The sequence below is a fragment of the Amblyomma maculatum genome, chromosome 1 (genome assembly GCF_055883805.1).
Source record: "Amblyomma maculatum isolate TAMU_Amacu chromosome 1, ASM5588380v1, whole genome shotgun sequence".
Taxonomy (NCBI): domain Eukaryota; kingdom Metazoa; phylum Arthropoda; class Arachnida; order Ixodida; family Ixodidae; genus Amblyomma; species Amblyomma maculatum.
In genome coordinates, this window is record NC_139344.1 from 388,024,001 (window position 1) to 388,050,340 (window position 26,340).

At 44.0% G+C, this 26,340-nt stretch overlaps 2 protein-coding genes across 6 annotated transcripts in view; one reads left to right on the forward strand and one right to left on the reverse strand.

Moving 5' to 3' along the window:
- The window catches only part of LOC146208477 (ralBP1-associated Eps domain-containing protein 1-like), a 63,953-nt gene extending 56,703 nt beyond the window's left edge, over positions 1-7,250 (reverse strand). Inside the window, exons 1-3 of one of the 4 annotated variants that reach the window (XM_084594059.1) lie at positions 6,976-7,250; positions 6,405-6,626; positions 1,907-2,030 (exon numbers count right to left, since the gene is read on the reverse strand). In XM_084594059.1, the coding sequence (XP_084450185.1) occupies positions 1,907-2,030; positions 6,405-6,560 (280 nt within the window). In that variant the 5' untranslated portion in view covers positions 6,561-6,626; positions 6,976-7,250. The remainder of the gene's footprint in view (positions 1-1,906; positions 2,031-6,404; positions 6,627-6,975) is intronic. The other 3 variants (XM_084594051.1, XM_084594035.1, XM_084594044.1) reach the window with 3 other exon arrangements.
- Positions 7,251-7,326: 76 nt separating this feature from the next.
- Positions 7,327-26,048, forward strand: Caf1-55 (chromatin assembly factor 1 p55 subunit). 2 transcript variants are annotated; one of them, XM_084594073.1, is made up of 13 exons: positions 7,327-7,515; positions 8,232-8,361; positions 11,797-11,847; positions 11,958-12,052; positions 12,441-12,614; positions 16,028-16,082; positions 16,280-16,340; positions 16,410-16,502; positions 16,600-16,667; positions 17,267-17,393; positions 17,883-18,095; positions 19,886-19,996; positions 21,372-21,473. In XM_084594073.1, exons 1-13 carry the CDS (start codon positions 7,497-7,499, stop codon positions 21,456-21,458), a joined length of 1,284 nt encoding a protein of 427 aa, XP_084450199.1. In that variant the 5' UTR covers positions 7,327-7,496; the 3' UTR covers positions 21,459-21,473. The 2 variants fall into 2 exon arrangements, with proteins under 2 accessions (XP_084450199.1, XP_084450209.1); XM_084594083.1 differs by lacking the exon at positions 21,372-21,473 and adding an exon at positions 25,774-26,048 and having other exon boundaries at positions 7,328-7,515.
- The last annotated feature ends 292 nt before the right edge of the window (positions 26,049-26,340 follow it).

Consider the following 26,340-nt stretch of genomic DNA (forward strand, 5'->3'; position numbering starts at 1 on the left):
CGTCTTGCGTGCATTGTGAATGTACAAAACATGTAAACTTAGTCTTGTGCGCCCGATACAACACTGCTCTGCGTGTGTTTAGATGCATGAGCAGCTTTGGCCGTGACAATGTCTTCCATCGTTTCTCGCAACGTCAGGAGCTCGTGGCGCAATGGGGCACTGCTGAGAAGAGAGATAAATTCAAGCCAACCAAAGAAAACGTTACTTGAAGCATTTTCGAGGCTGTGACTATGTGCAGTTTGTTCCTAATGCGATTCCTAAAGGGCTTTGTAAAAAAGGCATGGCTGAACCATGACAGAGCTTCTTCATTTCCTCGCACAAAAAAAAATCATGCGAGTTACCATTCCAAAGAACCGTGTTTGTTAAAGAAGGAAAAAAGCAGTAAGGGTTCCTTCTGGTTTTAGTTCCATTACTTTCTGATGGTTCAGGTCTCATCTGTACGTGATTTGTAGCGTTAAGAGTTGATTGTGATCTGTTCACTGAGTGCAATCTCGCAATGGGACAGGCCAACAACATCGGCATGCGCATGGTTGTACTTGCGTGTCTCATTTTCTAGCGTATAGATGCGCGGAGGCTTCTGCGCTAAACATCGCACAACTCATTAGCCGCAGGTGCCGATGATCCTTTGCGAGATCCTATCCCATACGGCACGTGCCTGACATGCTTGTAGAACACCTACGGGAGCGTTATTAGAAGATCAGGAGTGTACCGCTCAGCTGAGTATGGGCGCATGCAGTGAGCAAGGTATGGTTCGATGCGTTCAAGCAAGTTATCATCGAAGTCGTTATGTGAGCCTCGTGATTTTGTACCCATTGCTGCCTCATCATTTTACATAGTCTTTCTTGTCTTGTTCTGGGATGCAAATTAAATTAAATTAAACCAATGAAGCTCTTGTAAGAAAACACAATTCAGAACGTGCTTTTTTTTTTTCATGAAGGTATGGGTGCGGCGGAGCTACAGCTTGACTTTAAACATACGCCAGCCGTCAATTCACCAAGCTTATATTGTGAGCGTGCAATAAAAGGCAAAGGTTCTCTTCGTCTGCTGAATGTCCATGACTCAAGCAGCATTCTGCGCGGGTTTAACTTGGTCTTCAGCATAATAGCTCCGTCAATGCCTCGCATGCATCACAGAGCTTGGCAACCGCGCTTCGGTGGCAGCTGTGTACTGCTTCACCTTTTCCATAATATTTTTTGTTTCCTCAAGGTACAACGCCTGGCACTGAAAGCAGGATTTGGTACACCACGCGCCGTGGGCCCTTTTTGCACAACTTTTCGAATGGGGCAGGAGGCCCGAGACGGAGGTAGTCGGCTAGTGATTGCTTGTTGCCCTTCCTTCCCAGGAATACCAAGAAAATGCGCAGCAAGGTTTCGCTGAGGGTCTTGTAGTTTATGCTAATAATGAAGCGCACTACTTTTGAAAATGCCTTACTCTATACCACAGCAAGCTTTCAAGCAAGGCCTCCGCTCCCCAGAATAGAAGTGCTGCATCGTTTGTGGGCACATCTTGTATGGATACACGCAGTGAAACTCCCGATGGTCATTCGAGTGGAAATGGTCTGCCATAATGACTTTCACAACGCCGCAGGGAGCTGCGATCAGCACGAAGTGCAACGACGAAGCTGCATCGGCAGCTTCCCCGGTTCTCAAAATATCGTCATGTGACGTTTCTCACAGGCGGCGGCGCAACCTATGGTGAGCCCCGTTGCGAGAGCTCCGTATTTCTGCTTTTTTTTCCTGCCCGGTTTCAATCTGATATTAGAGTTCGCAGCATGAAAAAACTGCAGGTTTCAGCTGAGTGAGTGAATTTTATGGAATCCTGCCTAAGATCCTTTTCAGGCCATGTTCAGCCAAGACAAAAACATGCGAAATGACCCCTCCCGTCTTGACAAAGAAGCTTTGCTCACCCGAAGAGAAGGTGTCCATCTTGAGAGGAAGGCCTGCCTGTGCGGCTGCTATCAGCTTCATGGCCAGGTAGAATTGGGGACGCCCAAAGTGGCCCAGGCGCTTCGCCCCACACAGCTCGGTGATCTGCACAAACAGATCGGCCAAGCTGCCCCTCATCAAGACAGCAGTTGCCAGTGGGATTGCTCTCTTGTGGTGACTCACGTGGGCCGCAGGAAGATAATGAGAGCAAAAAGTCTGCACATTTTTAAGGTGAAAGGTTTTTTTGCTCATCAGTAGCATGCCCAGAAAGTGACTGTCTGTGGAATGCATGACCAAAAGAGAGATCCAAAGCCAATATAATGCAATCCACATAAAAAAAAAAAAGAAAAACAGTCCAGTCACGATTACTTCTCTATAATGGCTTTATGATATTGCAGATATTGCACATTAGTCACAGCCCAAATCCAAGGCACAGCCAAAAATCCAATCCAGATTCCACATAAGCCAACCGAAGCCAGCGCAAGACGCACCTGTGTGCACCCCTTGAAGCATTTTTTTTTCTTTGTAAGGACACAATTTTATTGCATTCCATTTGAGTGCAAGGTGATAAACTTAGGTAAAATTGGAACAAATGTCCTAACCTGCATGCAATAACCATTACTCAAAGATACGGCACAAGGGTATAGAAAAGCTCCCTTATGTGCTAAAGAAGGCAAGGGAAACAAACGCTGTGTCTCAGAGTAAAAAAGTAACAATAAAAAAAAAAAGAAACTAATTAAAGAAAAAGTTTATGATTAAAAGCACAAGGTAAATGTAGGTATCTTTGCAGCAGCTGGCCTCATGAGTGAACTGCAATGACGTGACAGAGATGACAAGTCCGATTAGTGTGACAGGAAAAGAAAGCTTCCATTCCTGAATCCAACTGTTTTGGCCAAATGCGCTTACTGCGGCCAGGAAATCATCATCATAGCCACAGAGAGCCAAACAGTCTATCCTTGCTAAAATTAGACTTGTATGAGATTGTGTGGAGTTGTCTGCAGCGTCCCCCCTTCAAGTCAACACTTAAGCAGCCGAGAAGTACTGCAAGCAGCCGCCATGCTGTGTTTTCATCCACCCATAACGTGCCTTATCACTCTGAAGTGCACCAAACACGAACACGGCGATACAGCTGGCAATGAGGCCCAAATTGCAGCTGACTGGACGAAGCTGAAAAGCACATATACAGCAAAGCAATTTGTAATTAACTGGTGTGTTCATACAAGGCGCGGTACCAGCCCAAGAGCTATACCAATGTGACTAAACCCTATTCTGATTGTCAGATCGGCTCAGTGAGCTCAGGCTCAGTTATGAAATTTCACCTGAATGGTGAAATATACTTCAGATGAATATATATATATATATATATATATATATATATATTTTTTTTTTTTTTTTCTGGAGGAGTACTGCATGGCACTACGTTTTTAATCGTTGTCCTCTTGCACATGAGGCAGATGCTATACCTGTATCTAGCTCAAGCTGTACCTTACTGGTACTCACCTACAAGGCAGAAACGTAAAGACTAACGACAAGAATTCAACATAAATTGAGGAAAATTCAGTGAGCTATGGAAACAAAAAGCACAACGTTAAGAGACAGGAAGCAAGCAGAGTGGGTCAGAGAACAAATGTGAGTTAAAGGCACTCAGTAAATAAATAACCGATTACAAGTATTATGCCCCCCCCCCCACGCAGTTCATGACTTCGCCGAATGTGCCAAATAAAGCTATCGCTGTGAAGGATAAGGGCTCTAAAGTAATGTTGCGCAAGTTGTCCATGCAAGCATTGAAAGTTTCCTTTATAGCAGCAATCGATAAACAAACAGGCGTGCGACTGCCTTGTGCGGGATGGCGCATAGCTACTCAGACATTCAGCAAACCAACTGCTTAATGATCGTAGTAAACTGTCAGTAAGACCCTTAGTCGAAAGCTTCCAGGTCAGTGGGAGGATAAGCTTTTCCCTTACTCACATCCCACTGTTCAAGGGACCCATGCCTTTAAAGCACATAAGGGTATAACCAGAGCTACAGCATTCACCTGGGTTCATACATCTACCATGCATTCCCTGGCCTGGGAATTTGATTTTAACAGCTTAATGCAATATGGCTGTCATATATGTTACCAACACGACAAATACTGTGCCAAGAGTGCAAGGCAGAGCAGATGCTTGCTAATTCCACAGAGGTGTTTGCAGTAACTTTACCTCTGTCCTGCTAAGTGCCAGATCTGAAGATTAACAAGGGGTTAAAACTGATCTAGGTAGTTGGTTCCAAGTTTATAGTTTTTGTGACAGATAGAAGGGCAAAACAACGCAGAAATAAATAACGAGACATTTGCATATCACCTAGCCTGTCACATGATCCCCACCACAAGCAGTAAATCTCCAACCTAGTTTCTTCTTTTTTCCCATGCATCTATTTCACATATTTAGCCTATACATACCTACCCTCATAAAATTAGAGGAATTAAAAGCTGCTACTAAATGAGCCGGGACATTTGCAAAGAAATGAATGGAATGGAGCACAAAAAACGTAATTTTGACTGTAATGTCCCATTCTCCATCATACGCAGTGGTTTTGTCAGCACAAAGCAACATTAAAAAAAAAAAAGAAATGAAATGACAATGTGGGTGATTCAGTTTAGTATGTTCGCTGCTTCAAAAGAATACTGGTGGCTCTATCTATCCTGACATACAATGCACAAAACTGAATGCACATAATGCAGTGCTTCTACAGCAAAATTTTAAAGCCTCTTAAGCTTACAATAGTAAGTACAAGAATAATAAAAAAGCAGTCTAAAAAAAATGGTCCACATGCAAGACACAGGGCCTATATGGATAAACTATGTCTGCCTTGAGTAAGGTTTACAGTTGCCTGTACATCTCTTCAAGCAATCCAAGGTTAAACCTGTCCCAATGATAAACCACACACGGAAGTTGCGGACTCTTAATGCTTTTAAACATTCCATTTTTTTACTAGGGTACATCTGCTTTCATTACTGTCACTGATATTTTATCTGGTTTGCTGTAACTGTAATTCATAACATCAAACAGCAACAGACAATAAAATGCCACTTTTGTTGTTCATGAGACTTTTTAATTTCAGCCGGCATCTAATCATATTTATCTATGATCGTTTTTCTTTGTGTTTAAGGTAAACTAATTCGCTATTATAGTCCCAAAATGTGATGCCTTTCATGGTTAATTTCAGTAGTCAATATGCAGCTCTTATTTCAACGTTTGTTTTACAATCATTTGCTCCCTATCTAGCGAACTACCCAGCAATGTGAAATTAACAACTTAAACTTAGTGGTTCATTATTAGTAAAATAACTTTTGAAATTTTCTTTTTTGTTTGTTTGTTTTTGCTCCTACTGAACAAATCCTTTTCCTTAAAAAAGCTGCACAGAGCTAAACATTACCTTATAAAGACTTATTTCTCATTAAGGGCAAAGAGAACAGAAAGGACACAAAGGATCTTGTTTTGCTACATGGCCATGGAGAGAAATTACACTGCGAATGAAATTCATGCTCTTAACTTACACATTAAAAACGCAATGATAAAAATGACCGTCATAGTGGCTTCTAAACTGCCAATTTACAAGGGTTTAAGCTTGCCTCCCCGTCCACATAAGGATGTGATAGAGAATGTTATATTTCAGGGGCTGTAAACATTGAACTGCAGACATTCACCAATGTCTCTTATCCTTTGAGCTTGCGAAGAACAGAAGCACGCCCCTTAACCTCCGTGCATATGTCCTGTAAGTTCTGTATAATAAAACTGTTCCTGCACGTCAAGGAACGGAACCACTTGAATTTACTGTCGGTGAAACCAGTTTGCCTTTGCACTTTCAGTTCAGAAAAACGGTTCACGTTAACAGGATATTTGCTTTCCTACCTCACGACACACAGATGTGGCTCACATTATAAGCAACACATTAGAAAACTGCTCCAAGCCACTGGTTATTAAAACGAAACGCTACGAGTGCGCAATGATTGGTTCCATGTCGTGCATTCAAGTGGAACCGAACCACCTCAAATTAGCATGGTTAAAAAAAAAAAAGGGGGGGGGGGGGGAGTGAGGGGAAGAGCCTGACCCCGATAGACATACGCACCAGAGACTTGCCTGCAACGCAGTTACCAGTGTGTAACTTTCTGGTCGGCGGAGACGAAGTAGAGGCAAACGTCAGCGCGAAACACAAGACTTGACGTAGCGCCGACGTCTGTCAATGCTGGCGCGGAGGGAAAGGTATCCGGTGTATAGTCTTACAATGCAAGGGTAGAACCGACCCGGCAGAAAGACAGTACTGGGCTGATATTCCATCCGTATGAACTGTATTCCGGGATGTATCGAAACGAGGAGATAAATACAGGCGGCGATCGCGCTTGATTAGGCGAACTGAACGCGCAGGTCATTGACCAAACAAGAATTTTCAATGACGAACTGAACAGAAACGAAATAAGGGCACTGCAGTCATACTCACCTGCTGCAGTGTTTCTGTAGGTAGCTGCGTCGCCAGTAGTAGTTCGGATGCTTTAGTACCAGAGATTTTTTCTTGTCCGTCAACGTCGTAAGCCGAGAACAGATCGCCGAAATAGCGCTGCTCGGCGTCGGTAAGTTTCAGCCCTGGGCTCTCCATCGCAGCTGACAGCTAACGTGTTATTAACGGCACAAGTACGCGATTAAAGACTTGCTGTCAGCATCCCTGAAAAGGATAGAGATGGGGATACGACGAATCATAACCGGTTACATCCAACCAGGAGAAAAAAAAAAACATCCTGAACAGCAAACGACCAGACTCTCTGCTTACATCTCGCCGCTACCCGTTTGAGTGCCAACACCTCATTCGTGAAGATACGACCTCAAAACTATACACGTAATGCTATAAGGGAACCGTTTCCTGAAGGCGATTTCGAGTCAAACACTCATATGGCATGACAAAAATAGTAGGCCTAGATATCCGGTCCCTGCCGGCTATTTGGGCTGCTGTGCAAGCTATCGCGAGACGCGAAGCACTACACACCGCGAGGCTGACTCAAAAAGAACATTCATACCTCGCCTGCCGTGGAGTTCGTCACCAGTTAGCCTTCCTTCCGAATTTCACGACGTAAAACGAGCACCGCGCGACTAACCCATCCTTCGTCGTCTACCATGCCCACTTCGGACGACATTCGCTGTAGTAAAAATTCATTTGTATTTTTTTAGTCACAGTTGTCGTAGAAACAAGAAATTTAAAACGAAAATAAACAATTCAGACGAAGCCAATGCGTCAATTATCTATTTTTTTACGCACATGTGATTAATAACTGGACTGATGAGCTAATAATGGCTAAAATCAACCAATCACGTAATTCATTTCTTGACCGGTTGGCGGATTTGGCGCGAGAGCCGCCGCAGCCGCTGGCTCTGCGCATGTCTGCCCTGCCGGCTTTGTTAGCTTTGTCTCGCCTCAGGTCGTCGGCGCTGTGGGCGCTCATTGAAAAGTTGTCTAAAATAACTCGTTGGGGAAATTAGGACCATTGATCAGCAACTGTAGAGCAATTCGTTTCGTCCAGCAGCACCTCAAGGCACAAAAATGGCAGACAAGGACGCCGGTAAGCTGAAAAATGCGTAAATGTCGCATGCTCGTGCTGCGGTTGTCCAGCATGGCTAGAATGGCTGAACCGGGCGATGTGTAAATTGAAAGCGAATTTACATATGCGGAATAGTATGTTAATTATCTGTGGACTGAGGCGTTGGTATTGGCTAGCATGTCTTAGGTTTTCGCAGAGTTTTAAATCATGTCAAAAGCATTGTAGAGCTTGGCGTGTCAACATTAGTATGGGGGTTCCGGCACCGATTAATTTGCGCGGTATTTGGTGTCGCTGGGTGATACTCTCACCCGCCATATTTTAAAGTCGCCTGGAGTTACTGATGTTGCTTGTCTTCGATACTATAGAGCTATTGCTAGTCACTGAACTGTAGTTTTCTTTTTATTCCTTGAACTGAAATCTCGCTCCGTGCTTGCCCCCTGTGGCAGCATTGTCGCGAGGCAAAGCTTTCGATGCCACTGCACCCATTTTGTGCGGCATTTTTTTTCCATAGCAGTTTCTAGTTACGCATGATTTCCCCATGAACACTATGAAAGAACAGCAGAGAACGTAGTCGTAACAGCCGAAACCAGTGTACCGTATATACGTTTTCGGGTTATATTTCTCGAAGTTGCTTCTAAGGTTGTATTGTCACCCGGTCTCTTACCTAATCTGAATTTGTAATAGTGAGCTGAGTTTTTTAATTCGTACTTTGGTGCTGGACCTTCTTTGCCCTTCAGTGGAAGAGAGGGTGATCAATGAGGAGTACAAGATATGGAAGAAGAACACTCCTTTTCTCTATGACCTCGTAATGACGCACGCTCTGGAGTGGCCCAGCCTGACGGCTCAATGGCTCCCAGACGTAACTCGGTAGGTGCCTCCTGTTTGTTGCTGCATTAGTGGCTCTTGATGCAGGAATGCACTCTGCGGCTTGCAGACGAGATTTTCTGTCACTTCTAAATTGTTTGCACCGTAGAGCTTGCTTGAGTGAAGAGAAAAAGTACCCATGTGTTGATTGTACTTAAATCGAAATGTGTGAAATGCAGTTTTAGAAATCTGGTTTTAACAGGAAAGGGTCAGTACTGTCAACATGCTCGCCACTGCTAGCCGGTTATAGAACTTGCTGTCAGATGAGATAAATAGTAGTAAGCAGGGCAGTTTGCATTTCTAGCTATTACTTCAGTGCCTGCACGCCTCTACCGACTGGGACGGTCCACTTTGTTGCCATACATTGGCTGCTGGTACTGCAGTTCAATGTTATACCTGCTTAAGGCACTTGGCTAAGCAGATTTCTTCACTGCATGCAAGGATACTTAAAACCGTGCATAAGTATTTTGAAAAAGCACCACGATCTTGCTACCATGATGGTTAAGCAGCACTTCTATCTCGCTGTCATCAAAACCAGCTTGTGATGCCTTCCAATCTAGCACAGTCTATAGGGCAAAATGCTCGTGGCGCACCACCTTTTAGAAATCAACTTCTATTTGTGTCTTTATCTAATAGTCCTATAGTTAAATTTGTTGAGATTGGGGACCATCTGCAAACGAACGGACTGACTGAACGTCTCCATAGAACACTACAGACATGATTTCCATGTACGTCGATGTTGAACATCGCACGTGGGATGAAGGTCTTTCATATGCAACTTTTGCATACAACACAACTGAACAGGAAATGACGCGTCTTGCTCCATTTTAGCTAGTCTACGGTCGTCCCATCGCCACAATATTGGACGCATGCTACCCATAGGTCACGGCGACGATGCCACTAACGCCTGTGCGGACGTCGACATATTTTTGTAGCAAGCCGAAAAAGCGTACCAGCTCGCACGGGGCCGTATTCAACATCAACAACACCGCGGTGCCAGTCGGTACAACCACCGGCACCGAGACATTCGCTATGAGCCTGGCGATCTTGTATGGGTCTGGACACCAGTGCGCCGTTGAGGACTCTCTGAGAAGCTACTTCGCCGTTACTTTGGCCCATACGAGGTCATTCGGCGTCTTAGTAACGTCAACTATGAAGTTGTTCCTCGGGGTCAACAATCCTCAATACGGCGGTCCTCAAGTGCTGAAACTGCTCACGCTGTGCGGATGAAACCTTACTATGAGAGGCAGTGATCTTTTGCGCGTGTGCAGCTTTGTGTTTCCTGCTTCTCCTGTGTGCATCTAGTTTGAGGACACTCCCAGCGTCAAAACACTGCTTTCGAAGACAGGGAGGAAATGTGTGGTAGTGTGTGGAACTGATTTGTTCAGTGTTCGCTGCCTTGTACTCGTTACAGTATTTTTAATTGCTGGTGATTTGAACACTAAGGCTGGCAAGGAAGCTAAGTTAAACATTGAGTGACCTTTGATCGCACAAGAATGCTCCATTAAATAAAAAAATGCCAAGTCGTCTGTAAGAAATAATATCGCTGAAAAAAGATAAATGTGGCCTTAAATAAATGGCTGGAAAAAAAAATTGGCAGATTTTTCAAGTAAAAATTGATGTTTAACCCCTTGGTCATAGTAGAAAGAACAATTTGGACTTTATAATCCAACAATTTTTCTCTGTTAACTTGCTAGCTTTGGTGGTCAGTAGCTGAGACCAAGGACGCGGGATCAAATCCTGACCTCAGTTGCAGCTTTTGATGGGGGGGGGGGGGGGTCCCTGCAGTGGCAGTGCAGCTTAAGAGCTCTTCCTTTATGGCATCTATCGTAGCCTATGTGTAAAGATAGTCCCTCATAGACTGCAGATGCCTTTGGGCACAGTTCGTTTGTTTTTATTGGAATTGGTGGTTTTCTAGGGGAGCTATTCACTGATAGGGTCAGATAATAACATTTGTGCTCACTTTAGCATGAAGGCATAGGTTAACTCTTTTTTACTACTGGAAAAGGGGCAACTTCAGGGCAATGTGGGTAAGAAAATTTATTCACCAGTAAGTTTAAAATAAACACATTTTAAAATCATAGTTAATAGAGCTGTCTTGAAAGCATGAAAAAAAAAAAAAAGCAAGGTACATATTGTTTCAGAAAAAAAAAATTCCTTGGCAAAATTCTAGAGGCTTCTACAAAATTTCTCAAAGATGTTGATTCAGTGCAGGCTCAGTTCGGTGTATGGGGTTTAACATCCCAAAGCGACTCAGGCTATTAGCGACTCTATAGTAAATGTCTCTGGTAATTTCAGCCTCCTGGGGTTCTTTAACGTGCACTCACATCCCATAGCACACAGGCGCCTTGCTTTTCCCTCCACCAAAAAGCGGCCAGTATTCGATCCAGCATTCTTGGGCACGAATAGTCAAGTGCCTTAATCACGGCAGGGTGCAAAGCGATTAAATACGTTTAGTTAGAAAACAGGATAACCAATAATTTATGCGTCACTATGTCAGAAGCGAGTATACAGAATTACAGAAATATTCATGTTACTCTGCATTGCAGCGCCAAGAGAGAAAACCTGGTCTGGTATGCTGATAAGCAAGGTCACGGATAGTCTGTGTTAAGTGGAGCAGTCACCTCTGTTTGAACTAAAAACGGACAAATGGACATCATCCTGTCACACAAAGCTATTACTTACATCTACTGAATACAGGGAGCATGCGCCGAATATTGATGAGAACACCACTGTTAGTGTGGAGGGTTGGTGCAAGAAGAGGACACCACCTTTGGATCGTGATTGCCATGATCGTTTTATGTTGGCAGGTTTCTAAGCTAGTTCAATACACCCTCAAGGCTAACTAAAAAATCCAAGCTGAAAACTGAACTGCTGTTCTTTTTGCTGTATAGTGAGTGGCGTGAGAGAAACAACTCTTACTGACATTCTAGTGGAAATTAAGAAGAAGAAATTGGAAATTGGCATGGGCAGGAAATGTAGTGCGAAGAGTGGATAACCGATGGTCGCTTAGGGTAACGAACTGGATTCCAAGGTAAGGAAAGCGTAGCAGGGGGCGGCAGAAAGTTAGGTGGGCGGATGAGGTTAAGATGTTCGCAGGGGCCAAGTGGATGCAGCTAGCACAGAGTCGGGTTAATTGGAGAAATATGGGAAAGGCCTTCACCCTGCAGTGAGTAATATCATGCTGATGATGATGAGTGGCGTTGTAATGGTTTAAGAAGATCAAAATCGACTTATTGTCTTTTCTTTATTGCTGGTGTATTTGTAACGTAGTCATCTTAGATGCATATGCTATGTTTCTCTAGGTGCTGAAGTGTTTGTCACTCGGCACTTCACTGTTTACCAATGATGGTCGATTTTTTGTGATGTCGTGGACGCCTAAGACTGCGTTTCCCGGCACAAAGCTCTTCATACAACATTTCCATTCCTCTTTTCCAGCCCTGAGGGAAGGGACTACAGCATTCACAGGCTAATCTTGGGGACACACACGTAAGGCCTTTCACTTTTAAGTCACTGAACGACCCGATTTTATAGACTAGCACTGCTAAGCTTGCAAGTGTCATGCATTCCACATGTATCCTGTCCTCTTTTTTTATCAGATCTGATGAACAGAACCACCTGCTCATAGCAAGCGTACAATTGCCAAGTGAGGATGCTCAATTTGATGCAACTCACTACGATAGCGAGAAAGGAGGTAAGGCATCCCCAGAACTTGACTTTTGTGGCACGTAGCATGCTGGTATTTGGAAAGAAGTGTTTGCTGGCAGTTATGATGTTCACTAAAACCATTGGATTTTCATCATTGATTCAAACTCAAATGAGATCTCCTATCAGACTGTAGAACCGTTCACCTTTGTGTCTTGAGAGGGCGAAGTTCTTTTATAATTCCAGCTTAACGAATGCAGTGTTCTCATGTTTGGAGTAGTTCTCCCACTAGACACATTGTTGCTGCTACTAATAATGTTCTAGGCATGCAGAACTGCCAGCAAAAGATTGTAGTTTAGCCTCACTGTTTTCTGCATCCCATTAATTGTGCTTGCATTACTTCACAAGCTCTCTTTCCTTTCTCGCCCATCCAACAGAGTTTGGTGGTTTTGGATCGGTCAGTGGGAAGATTGATATTGAAATCAAGATCAACCACGAGGGGGAAGTCAACAGGGCGCGCTTCATGCCGCAGAATCCGTGCATCATCGCCACAAAGACCCCCTCGAGCGATGTGTTAATCTTCGACTACACTAAGCACCCCTCGAAGCCTGGTAGGTACCCTGCAGCGCTCTGCTGAATAAGCCTCTACTTCCTCTTCAGATATTTTTTACACATATGGCTTGGAGTGTTATTTAGTTTTGTCTTAGCTCCATGCATTGTGTACTTGTAATTGCCAGCATCACCATCAATAGCCGCCCTAGCAGCATTAATGTCATAAGCTAAGCTGCAAATCAAAGCTAATTTTAAGCGCAAATTAGTATCTCCCGATATTTAGTAGCCATCTGCAGCAGCAAGTTTTAGTCATGTTTGTGAGTGCAAATACAGTCAAATCTTGGTGTAACGAATCACATGTGGTAGCGAAAAATCGTTCATTATTTTGAAATATTGCTGTAATGAAGAACTTGCAGTTAATAAGCCAGTGGTCAAACCTAACAATGAAAAAGACCTACCTTGGCAGTAGACACGCGAGCAGGCGCACAATCTCAAACGGAAATGTTGCACTCATTTCAAGCCTCTTTATTTTAAGAAATCAATTGCTTTCTTCTGCCGTGTGCAGCACACATGAGAGATTAAAAATGGTCATACGCCTTCCACTTTGCGCCACACTTCATCGAGTTCGTCATTGTGATGAACGATGAAATGAGGACTTTGTTCATGCGCATAAAAACAGAGTTCGATATGATCTCATCTTCAGGGTTCAGTGCCTTGAAGTTCGACAGTCCTGTCTTGGTCTGTCAATGGTCAATGCTCCTATGCCAAGTTGTCTGCAGAGACTGATTTGCTGTTTCCCTGCGTCGATTTTCCACAATATGTCCACGTTTTCCTGAAGTGAATGGTACGAACGACCGACCAGCAAATGACCCACAATGAAGAAAAATGGCAGGCAGCTAGGCTTTTGGCTGCTGCGTAATAAACCATAGCTTTGTGGTGGCGCTAGGAGCTGGCACTAGATATGCTGCTGATTGATGATGGTCTTCGAGGCATACACACAGAGACAGAAGTTCCTGTTTGACGCGAGAGTTGCGGCACTGTTAATTATACTTCACCCCGCCGGGGTGGCGCAGTGGTTACGACGCTCGACTGCTGTTCCCAAGGACGCGGGATCGAATCCCGGCCTCGGCGGCAGCTTTTCGATGGAGGCGAAAAGCAAGGCGTCCGTGTGCTGTGCGATGTCAGCGCACGTTAAAGAACCCCAGGTGGTCGAAATTTCCGGAGTCCTCCACTACGGCGTCTCTCATAGCCTGAGTTGCTTTGGGACGTTAAACCCCACAAACAAACAAACGAACAATTATACTTCGTTTCACAAGCTGTTTGCAGCCTTACAAAAGTTTTTTTTTTTTTTGTGTACTTTTTAGGTGCTATGTTCTTTCTTAGCTCTCCTTAAGGGGGGACACGGGTCTTGCGGACCAAAAAATCGCGAAAAAATCACTTTTTAGAAAATGTGATTTGCGAAATCAGTAGCTCTTTATCTACCTATCTGCTAAGTTTTTCATCTCTAGGGTTTGTATTTTAGCCACAATGCCAATTTATATAATCGATGTCGCCCAAATTTGGGCCGAAAACGACCCCCGAAACAACCATTTTCCGCGAGGCGTAGCTCCCATTTTGTGCGCGGCACCGTAGCCATCTTGGTCTCATTCGAAAGAGCCGCCTTTCGTCTTCAAATTGCCGCCTCTGCTGTTTACATTCGCCCATTGGTCGCATAAAAAATAGCAAAAAAGAAAACGTGGCATTTGCAATCCCATTGGCTTTCGGGGTGCACGTGACGATAAGGCGTCCCCGCATTGGTGGAGCTGGCTGACGGCGTCTGCTCGGCGCGCCCGAGCCGCGGGGAGACGGCGGAGACGTGACGCCGGCCGCGCTTGGTTCCGAACCGCGAGGTGCGTTCATGGCAAGAATTTGTGAAAAAAGTGAAAAAAATAGTTGAATAATCATCTCAAGTGATGCCCTGCCCCGGCTGTGCGCGCTCAGGCCGACGGAAATCGTGCGCCGAACGATCGTGTGTACGAGCCTGAAGTAGGCCTAGTGTGTTCCCCAGCACGGGGGACTGCTACTGCCAGCGGTCGCACCCGCCGCGACAGTGATAACGCAGGCCGCAGATGAGCAGAAAGATAAGCTCAAAACAGGAAAAGCTTGAACTCGCGCCAACTCCAGCAACGAAGCGGTAGACGGATTGTGTTCGTAGCGATGACGGCAGCGCGGCGGACAGTCCGCTTGGCGATGCGGAGTTCACGATCGTCAAAACAGTTTGCCGAGATTGGCGAAGCGTAAAACATACGGCGGCGATATTGGCATTTAAAAAAGTGAACGGGGATAAGGAATCGCCGTCAAACTTATTCTCCAATGCGTAAACTGCGGGACACGTCGTCTTCGTAGAGCTCGCCGCGCGTTTGCGCCGATCGGACCTCGTTCATAGTCCTTAGGGAATTCACTTGCTTCCAGTGCAATGCAGAGCACTGGGAAGCAGCAAACAGCTCCAGATTACATTTCTTTTCCGCAATAAACGTTCCTCACCGCGGTCTTGATGCGAGGACGTAGCAAAACGACGTACGTAAAAAAAAAAAAAAAAAAAAAAAAAAAAAAAAAAAAAAAAAACACGAAAGAGTGACAACTGAATGTGCTGCAACTGCAAATCAAAATGAAAGAGGCGACACTTGGACGTTGGAAAGCAAAGAGACTACATTCCTGGAGGTTTATAGCCATTTTAAATTGTAAACGTGTGCATTGCACCAGTGAATGTCTGAGAACAGAGAGGAAGCGTGCTTCCTCTGCAGCTTTTCAGACTGCAGCAAAACGAAAGCAGAAGGGCAAACCCAATGCAGATTACTGTCCAGGAGCCTTCTAGGCCACAGTGGCCTGCATTTCTACAGTTTTTGTTTGATTAAATTAGTGTTTGACATTGCAATTCGTTTTTTCCATTTTTCTCAAAATGAAAATTTTGCCTACCCTTCTATTTTGCGGGTGGCATTGTGACTCTCCTACTCGTTAGATTGTAATGATTTTTTTTTTACTGGCTCGTGAGTGTTAAAGGAACACAATAAAGCTATTATACAAGGTCTCAACTGCATGAAAAATTTTTAAACATAAGAAGATGTAGAAAGGGGGTGGTTGCACTTGTGAAGCTGAAACTTAAAACTTCCATAACTTTGGCTTGTAGTAAGGCAGGAGCGCAAAACTTGCTTTATTGTGTTCCTTAGACATTCAGGAACAGATCCATGTGCATTTTAGCAATTTCCCTTCTGTAGATATTTTTACAAGCTTCCCGCAAGTCTGGAACAGCAAAGTTGCTGTAACTACTCAGCAAATTTATGTAGAAGAAAACTAACAACATATTTGAAACCAGCACAAGAATTTACATAAACCCTGCAAATTTCATACTGACAGGACAAATATTAAGAAAATTTTGCTCAAGACCCATGTCCCCCCTTAATCCTCTTTAGTCACTATGCTTTTCTCTTCCCAGATCCCGCCGGTGAATGTAGTCCTGATCTCAGACTTCGCGGTCATCAGAAGGAAGGGTAAGTAGGGGTCTTATTGTTGCCAAGGTTACCAGCCTAATTGGAATCGTAGCTGCTGCATTTGACAGTGGCATACTATTTTTTGCTTATTAGTAAATTCTCTGCTTAGATTTTTGCGTGGCACAGGTGCCAAACTAATTGGATCATTACATGCATGCTGCAGCATCAGCCTTCACCTCCCTGTCTCATCGTTGCAGATACGGTCTTTCTTGGAACCCTAATCTCAACGGCCACCTCCTAAGTGCCTCAGATGACCACGTGAGTTTTGCTTGCAAACATGGTGGCTATTAAGTTTGTTCTTTTTGTTGAATTTGTTTCTCATTGCAGACCATTTGTCTCTGGGACATCAATGCTACTCCAAAAGAGAATAAAGTGGTTGACGCTAAAACCATCTTCACTGGACACACCGCCGTTGTTGAAGTGAGTGGCTCGTGACTGACTTTCCTCCTTTGCGCAAAAAAAAAAAGTCTTTGTGACTTCGCCCTAATGCTCTTTTGTTTTTTTCCATTTATTTTAGGATGTAGCATGGCACCTTCTCCACGAGAGCCTTTTTGGATCTGTAGCTGATGACCAGAAACTGATGATGTGAGTATCTTCGGCCACTGCGTGCTTGTTTGTCCTGCGTAGTAAAATCTCGTTAAACTTCAGAGAACTAGGGGAAAACAGTTGTTCTAATTATCAGCCGGTAAAATTAACACTGCAGACGATGTCACAGTTTGGCTAATCTGACAGTTTTGGCGTAGGGTCAACTGATGTGATCAAAGAGCTCTGAAATCTTTGCTATAATCTTTGCTATAACCAAATTTTACAAGCACACGGTGCCCTGTCTGACAAAAATTAAAACTGTGGGACGTTTTCGAAGATTGTTGGCAAAGTTGCTCAGCAGGCCGTTTTTTGAAACATTGACTTGAACTGCCTTTCTGCAGTGTCGCTGATGAGAGAGGAGGGGAACTTGACTTGTGACCGGAAAAGGTTAACCTACGAGATCATTTTGTTTTCAGGTGACATATCAGGTTCTCCAGCCAGTTGTTACATAGTATCAGCAAGAGTTTGTCGTCGCTAATGAGCTTCAGTGATCTGACTTTGCCCCTGAAGCAGCATGACAGATTAAATTTGGTAATGTGTGTGAATCTGAGCTTGAATACTACAGACTGTGAATGGTACGTTTGATGTCTGCCTTCCAGCTGGGACACCCGCTCCAACAACACCAACAAGCCAAGCCACACTGTGGATGCCCACACAGCAGAGGTCAACTGCCTCTCCTTCAACCCATACAGCGAGTTCATTCTGGCCACGGGCTCAGCCGACAAGGTGAGCAATGCGATCTTCCACAGATGACGCTGTGTTGTGCTATGTGTTGCTAGAAATGGTGGCTTGATCGCATTCTTCTTTTCTTTTTCTTTAACACTGTTCTTGCAGTCTCCGTTGAAAGAGCACAACATACCGTTTTTTCCAACATGGATCTTGCCCAGCTTGTCAGCTGCTCTTACCCTTATATCGTGCCTTTCAGGTCACTGGCCTTTGGCCCTTGCAACACGCCCTCGTTTATAAGTGCCAAAGCCATGTTCTGGTCCTGTTTTGATTGCAAGGCTTGGGTGTCTTCTAAGGCAATGTAGTGGGTTCCATGGGAAAGCAAACATAGCTAATAATGGCTAAGAATCTTCAGGTGGATCAGATTAGCAGTTAGCTGTGATAAGGTGGCTGCAGCTCGTGCACGACAGTAAAAGGCTTTTTGTTTTGCCAATGCGCGTTGTACGTATTGAGCGAGGGTGACTTCTTTGTGTTGGTTTTTCTTTGCAGACGGTGGCGCTGTGGGACCTGCGCAACCTGAAACTGAAACTGCACTCGTTTGAGTCGCACAAGGACGAAATCTTCCAGGTGCAGTGGTCGCCTCATAACGAGACGATCCTGGCCTCGAGCGGCACCGATCGGCGCCTCCATGTCTGGGACCTCAGCAAGATCGGCGAGGAGCAGTCAGCTGAAGACGCCGAGGATGGTCCACCGGAGCTCCTGGTGAGGAGGGGCCTCTCCTGTACTGTAATGTCAATGTGTCATGGTGTTTATTTCTTTTAGCGTGCTCAAAGCTGATGCATCTTGCTGACGCATGCTTCATTGACAGCAGCCTTATTGGACTGTGGCTAAAGCTCTGACCAAAAAATGACAAATGGTTCTGAAATTAAAAAATATATATATCTGATGCATCTAACAGCAGTCTTTTTAATCAGAAGGAGTCACATAGTGGCAAACGCCAATGCAGTAGAATTTCAACTAATAAGAATCCCATGGGGTCCCAGAAAAAAATCAAGTTGTTGAAAACTAGCATCATTCATTCACAGAAGCACGATGAAGCCGCTGTTCGTGCAGAAATGCAATTGATCAACAGTTGACTCTTCACTACTTGCAGTGCGTACAGCTTGTTTGGCAGTTCGGATATCTGAAGTGTGGGGTTCAGCAACATCACATTTTCCTAAGTGTCCAGGTGGTACAAATCTACCCAGTATTGACAATGACTAGCCCAACATAGTGGCAGTACCAACGCATTACAATATTGGGCCGATACTGGGACAGTGGTTTGTGCTGGCCGGGTGGGAGTTCCGGTGGTGCTCGACCACTGGCATATAATATGTCTCTACTCCTCATAACTTGTAACATTGGTGATGTGTGTGCAGTAGTTATTCTACGAAGGTGTGGTTGCGTCTCACATGTTCATATCATCTGTGGTGGTGTGTGTGAATGTCTGAAGCATCTCAATTATTGTACACTATTAGCCTTAGCTAGGAACTCATGAATTTGTGTCAGCTTTGGTTGTTTTGTTGAGATTCTACTGTATATTAGTTTCACTGCTCAACGTCACTCCAGCTTCTTTTTTTTTTTGTGCGATTTTCGATTTGGGATTAAAATTACAACTAGTTGCCGATCTATGTTTCGGATTTGACGGGAACCAGGAAATTGCCCAAAGAGTTGAAACAATAGGGAAAATCGCTTTGCCATGAAATATTGACCTCAAAGGCCTTGAACTTTGCTGCTCCTCATGTTTCGTTAGCAAGCGCCGATATTAGATTGTATATGTGCCAAAGGCACGCTTTCAATATTTCCGCACAACTACGCTCTCCCAAACAAAGACTGTGTGACACGGTGTGAAAGTGCCACAATGCATGCCTCACAACTGCGTGAGAGCAGAGACTGTCACAAAGGGTAACAATGGAAACCAACGAGGAGCGTATGAAAGTGAGCGCCTCTTTGAGTCCTGACTGCCCTTACACCCCTCCATCTGACCCGCACGCGTTTTGCTGTAAGTGCCTTAAATGGCAATGCAGAGCGTGTAGCTCGAGTGGCAACAATACGAAACAGTTAGCCAAACCTATTCAAGCCAGTCTGATTGACTGATCAAATCGAAGGGGCTGCTTTTTAGGACGGCAAAGGCCTACAGTCAAATCTCGATATAACAAGTCATGTAGGCCCACCAAAAATTGTTCCTTATATTTTGTGTATTCTTTAGATCAGCTACTTGTTATTTTGGTAAGCTGAGGATGTCGGACTGATGAAATAACCCACTCTGAGCGAACAGCACACAGCTTGCATCATGTGGAAGGTATTTAATGGTTATTTATGGTTTCATGAGTTCAATGGAATACTAGGTTCTGGCAAAGGGACGCATGCCACAAAAGGCTTGTATTGCTGCATTCATTGCAGCTATTATTTGAACAGAACCTCCTCCCTTCTTTTTTTCTTCTGGTCATCTACCTGTGCTTTCTGGCTGATCTGTTGTCATTGTTGATCACCGCTTCTTCTTGTGCTTGCAGTTTATTCACGGAGGCCACACAGCCAAGATTTCGGACTTCTCGTGGAATCCCAATGAACCGTGGGTCATCTGTTCCGTGTCGGAAGATAACATCATGCAAGTTTGGCAAATGGTAAGAAGTCCTTTCCCTCTCTCTTAATGCATCGCAGTCGTGGAGGGAGCAACAAATCTTCCCCTCATTTCATATAGAGTGTTTTAGAAAAGGGCACTGGAATTTAAAACAAGAAAACTGCTCTTCACCCGTGGCTCAGTTGAACACATCGCAACTTCAAGAAAAAGCGGGCAGAGGATGCTGGGATTGTGGCGTTTTCGGAGCTGTTAAAATGTCGCAGGCAGAGAGAATTATAGCATTATGCTTTAGCTAGTGCTATCTGCTTTAACAGGAAACAAAATCTGCGAGTAAATTTTTTTCTTCTTCTTTTTGTAAACATTAGTGGCAAAAAAAGTTGCGCAAATTTTACGGGGCACTGCCCGGAATGGGAGATGATAGCGGAACTCCTTACCGGTAAATGTCATGACAGCAGTGTGTGTCTGGAATCATAATCAAGATAGAGATGAGTGCTTGCAATGGTGTGATCCATTGCACGTGCGACCCACGGTCGTCAGTTGTTGTGGCGGTTCTCTCCTAGGCCACTTTTCGTGGGCTTTACTGACAAAAGCATTTTGGAAACCAATTTTCCATTTGTAAGAGTATGAAGTTACTGTGCCAGTGATGAGAAAACTAACCTTTTTGCCGCATGAATTATTTTCGGTCGGCAAAATAGTGAGCATCATTTAGCAGCCTTAGTTTCCAGGTGTGGCCGCGACATATTTTCGTGCAGCATGTATGATACACCATGCAGTTAGAGAAAACATTGTATTGCACTTTGAAGCCTTCTAACTGAACTTTTATCATAGAGCGGTAATAAATTTCGAGAGGTCCAACCAGACTTGCTTGATAAAATTCATGACTAACACTTTTGGTATCTACATTATTGGTGCCATGCTGTTGGTTGCCTTGATGGGTGTTCTTATTTCATAGCTGATTCGCAAAACTCATTCAGCTTCTCTTTTTCTTTTTCTTTCTCTTTTTCTCCATCTGATATCCCTGTCAACGTGACCTCAAAAATTGGCTGGCGTAAAATCATGCTTTTCTAATTTGAATTTATCGTTGGTCTTCTTAGTCTTGCACGACAATGCATGTAAGGTAACAGTCGTAGACAAACTTTGTTTTGCATCCCTCTCTTTCTCTTGTTTCTTTTGCCCCGTATTGCGGCCTCCTTTTCGCCTATTACCACTCGCTACTTCAGGAACGACTTGATTATCGGTTCCTTTTTTCATTTACGCAAAATTTCTCGCTTAGTTGCTCTTGTCGCCATCGCTTTTTCTTTCTTCCTCCTACTAACAGGAGCTTGAAGTCATTTGTGTCCTCAGTAAGTATGGCAGCAGCATTGCTGTTACCACCTGCCAAATGAGTGTGGGACCTTACTTCCGGTTCTGTTTTACAGTGGGCTCGAGTCCTATCACAGCTTTATATGCAAGGAGTGGCTAATGAACAACGGCAAGTAATTTTCTTAAACCACAGATGTACCTGAAGTCATTTGACTGCACGGAACTCGCTTTCTACGGCTGAAGTTACCGTATTTACTCTCTATGCTCACACTTTTTCGTGGAAAATTGATGCGAAGTTAGGGGGTGTGATAATTATGCAGGGAAAGTTTTCGAGCAGATGTTTTGGAGCGCTAAAAGCCAATTTAAATAGGTGTGAATCAGGATTCTTAGGCCAGCCATTGTAAACTATAACTAAAACATTACTTTCAAGCACAACTCACTTTTGTTATAAAAGTGCAGGGTCGCCAAAAGCACGAAATACTAAACCGCTTTATTTGCCACACGCAGCCTCACCGTCACTCCCCGTGCTTTGTGGTATAATGTTCACAGCAGGCCATACAGTTCTACTCTTGATCAGTCCATAACGACACTGCAATCACAGTCTCCAGTGATTGCAGTAACGTAAGCAGAACTCGACGCCAAAGTGCCATTTGGCAGCACGGTTGCCATGCTGTAGCGCATACTCGATAGCTTTCAGCTTTACGAGGGGACACGGGTCTTTGGGACAACAAAAATCGCGAATAATCACTTTTTAGAAAATGTGATTTTCGAAGTCACTATGCCAATTTATGTAATACATTTTGCCCGAATTTGGGCCGAAAACTGCCCCAAAACAACTGTTTTCCGTAGTTTCCATTTCGTGCACGGCAACGTAGCCATCTTTGTCTCATTCGAAAGAGCCGCCTTTCATCTTCAAATTGTCACCTCTGCTGTTCCCATTCGCCCATTGGTCGCATAAAAAATAGCAAAGAAAAAAACATGGCGTTTGCAATCCCATTGGCTTTCGGGGTGAATGTGACGGCAGGGCGTCATCGCATTGGTGGAGCTGGCTGGCGGCGTCTGCTCGGCATGCCGGAACCGCAGGGAGACAGTGAAGACGTGACACCGGCGACGCTTGGTTCCGAACCACGAGGTGCATTCACGTCAAGAATTTGGGAAAAGGGGAAAAAAAATTGGTTATTAATTATCTCAAGCGATGCCCTGCCCCTGCGGTTTGCGCTCAGGTCGACGAAAGTTGTGCACCGAACGATCAAGCGGACGAGCCTGAAGTAGGCCTAGCGTGTTCCCCGGCACGGGAGACTGCTACTGTCAGCGGTCGTACCCGTCACGACACAGTGATATTGCAGCCCTCAGATGGGCAGAAAGACGCTCAAAACAGAAAAGGCTTGAACTCCAGTAATGAAGCGGCGGTTGGATTGTTTTCGTGGCGATGACGGCAGCGCGGTGGACAGTCCGCTTGGTGAGGCGGAGTTCACGATCGTCAGATGTGAACAGTTTGCCGAGACTGCCAACATGTAAAACATAAGGCTGCAATATTCACGTTGGAAAAGGTAAGCTTGAATAAGAAACTGCCGTCAAAGTGCATAAACTGCGGGGGCACGTCTTCATAGAGCTCGCTGCACGTGTGCGCTGATTGGATCGTATTCATAGTCCATAGTGAATGTGCTTGCTTCCCATGTAGTGCAGAGCACTGGAAGCAGCAAACAGCTCCAAATGACATTTTTTCCCACAATGAACGTCCCTCACCGCGGTCTTGATGTGAGAACTCTGCAATAGGACGGCAAAAAAAAAAATTGCTGCCTTCATGTGACTCGTGCAACCGAAGAAGTGACAACTGAACGTGCTGCAAATGAGAGAGTCGACATTTGGACGTTGGAATGCAAAGACTACATACCAAGAGGTTTCTAGCCATTTTAAATTGTAAATGTGTGCATTACACCAGTAAATGTCCGTTAAATAATCCCCTGTTTCTTCTTTGCTCTTTTTCTCAAAACATGCATTGTCTACCACTTGCAGTTTTGCGGCCTCAGTATCTCGGGGCTCAAAGCTCATGGAGCTGAAATTTTTTTTTTTTGCAATGGGAAGCTGAATGTATGCTGTGTGAAATGTTGGTAAGATTTTTTGTTTCTGAAAGTTAAAGTTAATTATTTTGATGAGTTTACTCCCACTTGGTACATTGAACTTAATAAGACAGCAAGAAATGAATGCTAATTAACATACCTGGAAACTGCTCCCAACATTTCATTCTTTACTCTTCTGGCCTTAAATGAAGTTTTTAACAACCCATTATTTCACAATTTAGGCCTTAAGCAACAGAAGCTTATTATTATCTTGCAAACTAAATGGCCCACAGGAATTAGAATTAGGTAAATATGGTATTAAAGAAACCCTCCCGAAGTTTTAATTACGTGGCTCCAGACAGGGCACACTGCGATAATAAATGAGCAAGGCTTCTTTTCTTGCCATTCAGAACACTCTACATTAATTAACAACTTAAAGTCGATTAAGCACTTGAGACAAAGCTGCTAAAAACGCCGTTCTCACTTTGGTTAAATCTCAGATGCAGACAACCATTGTGCAGGTCTGAAACAGTTACAATTGCTGTGATGCAATAGGTTTTTCGCCGTTTTTTACCCCATTTTATAATTCGAGCTTTCGGTTAACTCTGACATTTTTTCTGGTCCTGAATTAACAAAGGTTGACTGTATTCAGCAGCGATATGGCAGTTCCATCTGGGTTCTTGCAGGCCCTTCCTGTACAAAACACTAGTATACAGAATACTGTGTAAAATTTATACAGGATTTTTCAGTGTGGCATACACTTCTGTGCAATTCTAGTTCAACTCTTTCCTGCCCGCGCCTATTGCCATCGATAGCCCGCTATCGAGCTATCGATGGTTTCACAATTCGAATTTTCCCACTTTGGAAGCGCTCAACAAGTGGCGTCATCCAGTGGGAAATAGAATAACTGTTCTTTCAGTTTTGCTTTTGGTTTTATTTATCTGCTGTGCCGCGCCCGTCCAGATGGTCTCCGGAGTCTTATGATCCGCACTGCTTGTTTACGTCATGGCGTTGACGTCTACGCTCCTGCTGCGCGGGAACGGCGCAGTTCCGCGGAATCTGACGCATCAGAGAGCTTGTTTTTGGATGCAAACAGGAGCAGTGATGACTTGGAAAACGAATTCAGCTCTGCAGACTTTAGCACTGGCAGCGAAACTACATCAAACTGGCCCGGAACGTCAAAAGCCGTGCCTTGATAACTTTCGCATTCGCCCCCAAAAATTCAATTTTTGCTGCGCGCTGATTGGGAGAGATCACTGTTCTGAAGGTCACAGCTGTTATCTGCAGGGTGACAACACCTTTTGCTGAAATGTATTGCTGAAATGTATTGCTGAAATGTCAACCTACATTTTGGTGCTTTTTTTATTATTATTATTATTATTATTATTATTTTTTTTTTTTTTTTTTTTCAAATGAGTGGTACAAGTTCAGGGATGTTCATCTACACGGCAGTGTATGTGTGTTTTGATGCTTGTAAAGCTTCTGCCTTGATTCTGCTTCTCCTAGACCTAAATTAGACATTTGGTTTGTTGATTGACATGAATGTACTCTGGAAAACCAGGTGGCTCTACTGGGTTTGTTTTAACCACAGCCTATCTTGCATATGCTGAACTGTGTGGATGTGACAAAACAGTGTAAAGGCACGTTAAGTGCTATTCTAAGCTTCTTACTATTCTTTCAGGGTTTGGTAAGTAGACTGTGTCTATTTATACTACTTTGCAGCAATATCAGCATATGCCGTAAGCAGAGGTTTGATTGGTTGATCAGTGATTTCAGTCCAGATGGCGCCACTAGGGTTTACGTGCACTGAATTGAATATGCGAATGTGTCAAGCAGCGTATTTTAAACTTCTTACTGTTGTTTAAGAATTTGGTAAGTAGACAGCATCTGTTTATACTATTTTGAACAGTATCTACATATGCCGTGCGCAGATGGCGTGGCATGGAAGAACACGAGTAGCACTCTCTTGTGGTTGGCTAAGTGGTCCCTAACTTCCAAAGTGCTGAACATTAGTTGTGGGATGCAGTATGGAAAGTGGATCAAAGGGAAGGCAAGGGAATGTGTCTGTCTGTAATTGTATGCAATAGCATTTACAGTCGTGAGCAAACATGGTGTACAACATGCAGTGGGTGTCGCATTTCGGGAAAACTGCGTTCCAGCAACAGCACTTTGGGATGGAGACCATTGTGGCGGTTCCCTATTTTACCGACATGCATGTATCGCGGTCGCTATGTGGTGTTTCGATGCAGTTGCCCAAGCTCCGCCATTGGCCGAGTGTTTTATACCACTTTTGCTAACGACTGTATTTCAGCATACCACATCCGTCCTTGTTTTAGGGTTTCCCACACATTCCAGCACCACTTTGCGCATGCATTTTTTTTTTTTTTTTGTTGGCAGGCACTTTTTTTTCCCTCTTGCAATTGTTTTGTGTCAACAGCTTGTCTGCTTCTCATTGCAGGCAGAGAACATCTACAATGATGAAGAGCAGGAGACCCCTGCTACGGAGCTGGAAGCATCTGCATCTTAGGACAGAACGGCTGCGGTAACACAGCACTGGCCAGCTAGACCAGTGTTTCTGCTACCATCAGTGTTTATCTATAAAACTCATAATCATACCCACACTATTATTCAAGTCTGTCTTCTCATGCAGAAGGTCGCACCTTTATATAAAGGTGACATTTAGTTTGATGCATGGTCTCCCTGTCATAATTTCTTTTTTTTTTATTATTATTATTTTTTTTTTTTTTTTCAATTGTACTTTTCTGCTCTTTTTCCCTGGACTTGGAACTGTGCGGAGATGGGCGTTTACTTTAAGGTCATAAAGTACCAAAATTGGCAGGGTATTCTGGTCGCACAGCTTTTTTTTTTTTTTTTTTAGCCCAACCCCTTTTAAACAAAACAAACTTTATTTATGGTTTTTTGTGCATGTGGTTGCATCTAAATCGAAATAAAATTTGTATCTGGAAGTCTTTCTGTCTTCTTTTATTTTTTTTTTGCTGAACAGCCTTTTTGCTTTCTTTTCTGT

What these genes read in the sequence shown, in the direction of transcription:
- Caf1-55 (XM_084594073.1), top strand. An exon ending in CTACGATAGCGAGAAAGGAG is followed by an intron (nt 12,053 to 12,440) that starts GTAAGGCATCCC and finishes CCCATCCAACAG; the next exon opens with AGTTTGGTGGTTTTGGATCG. An exon ending in CGCGGTCATCAGAAGGAAGG is followed by an intron (nt 16,083 to 16,279) that starts GTAAGTAGGGGT and finishes TCATCGTTGCAG; the next exon opens with ATACGGTCTTTCTTGGAACC.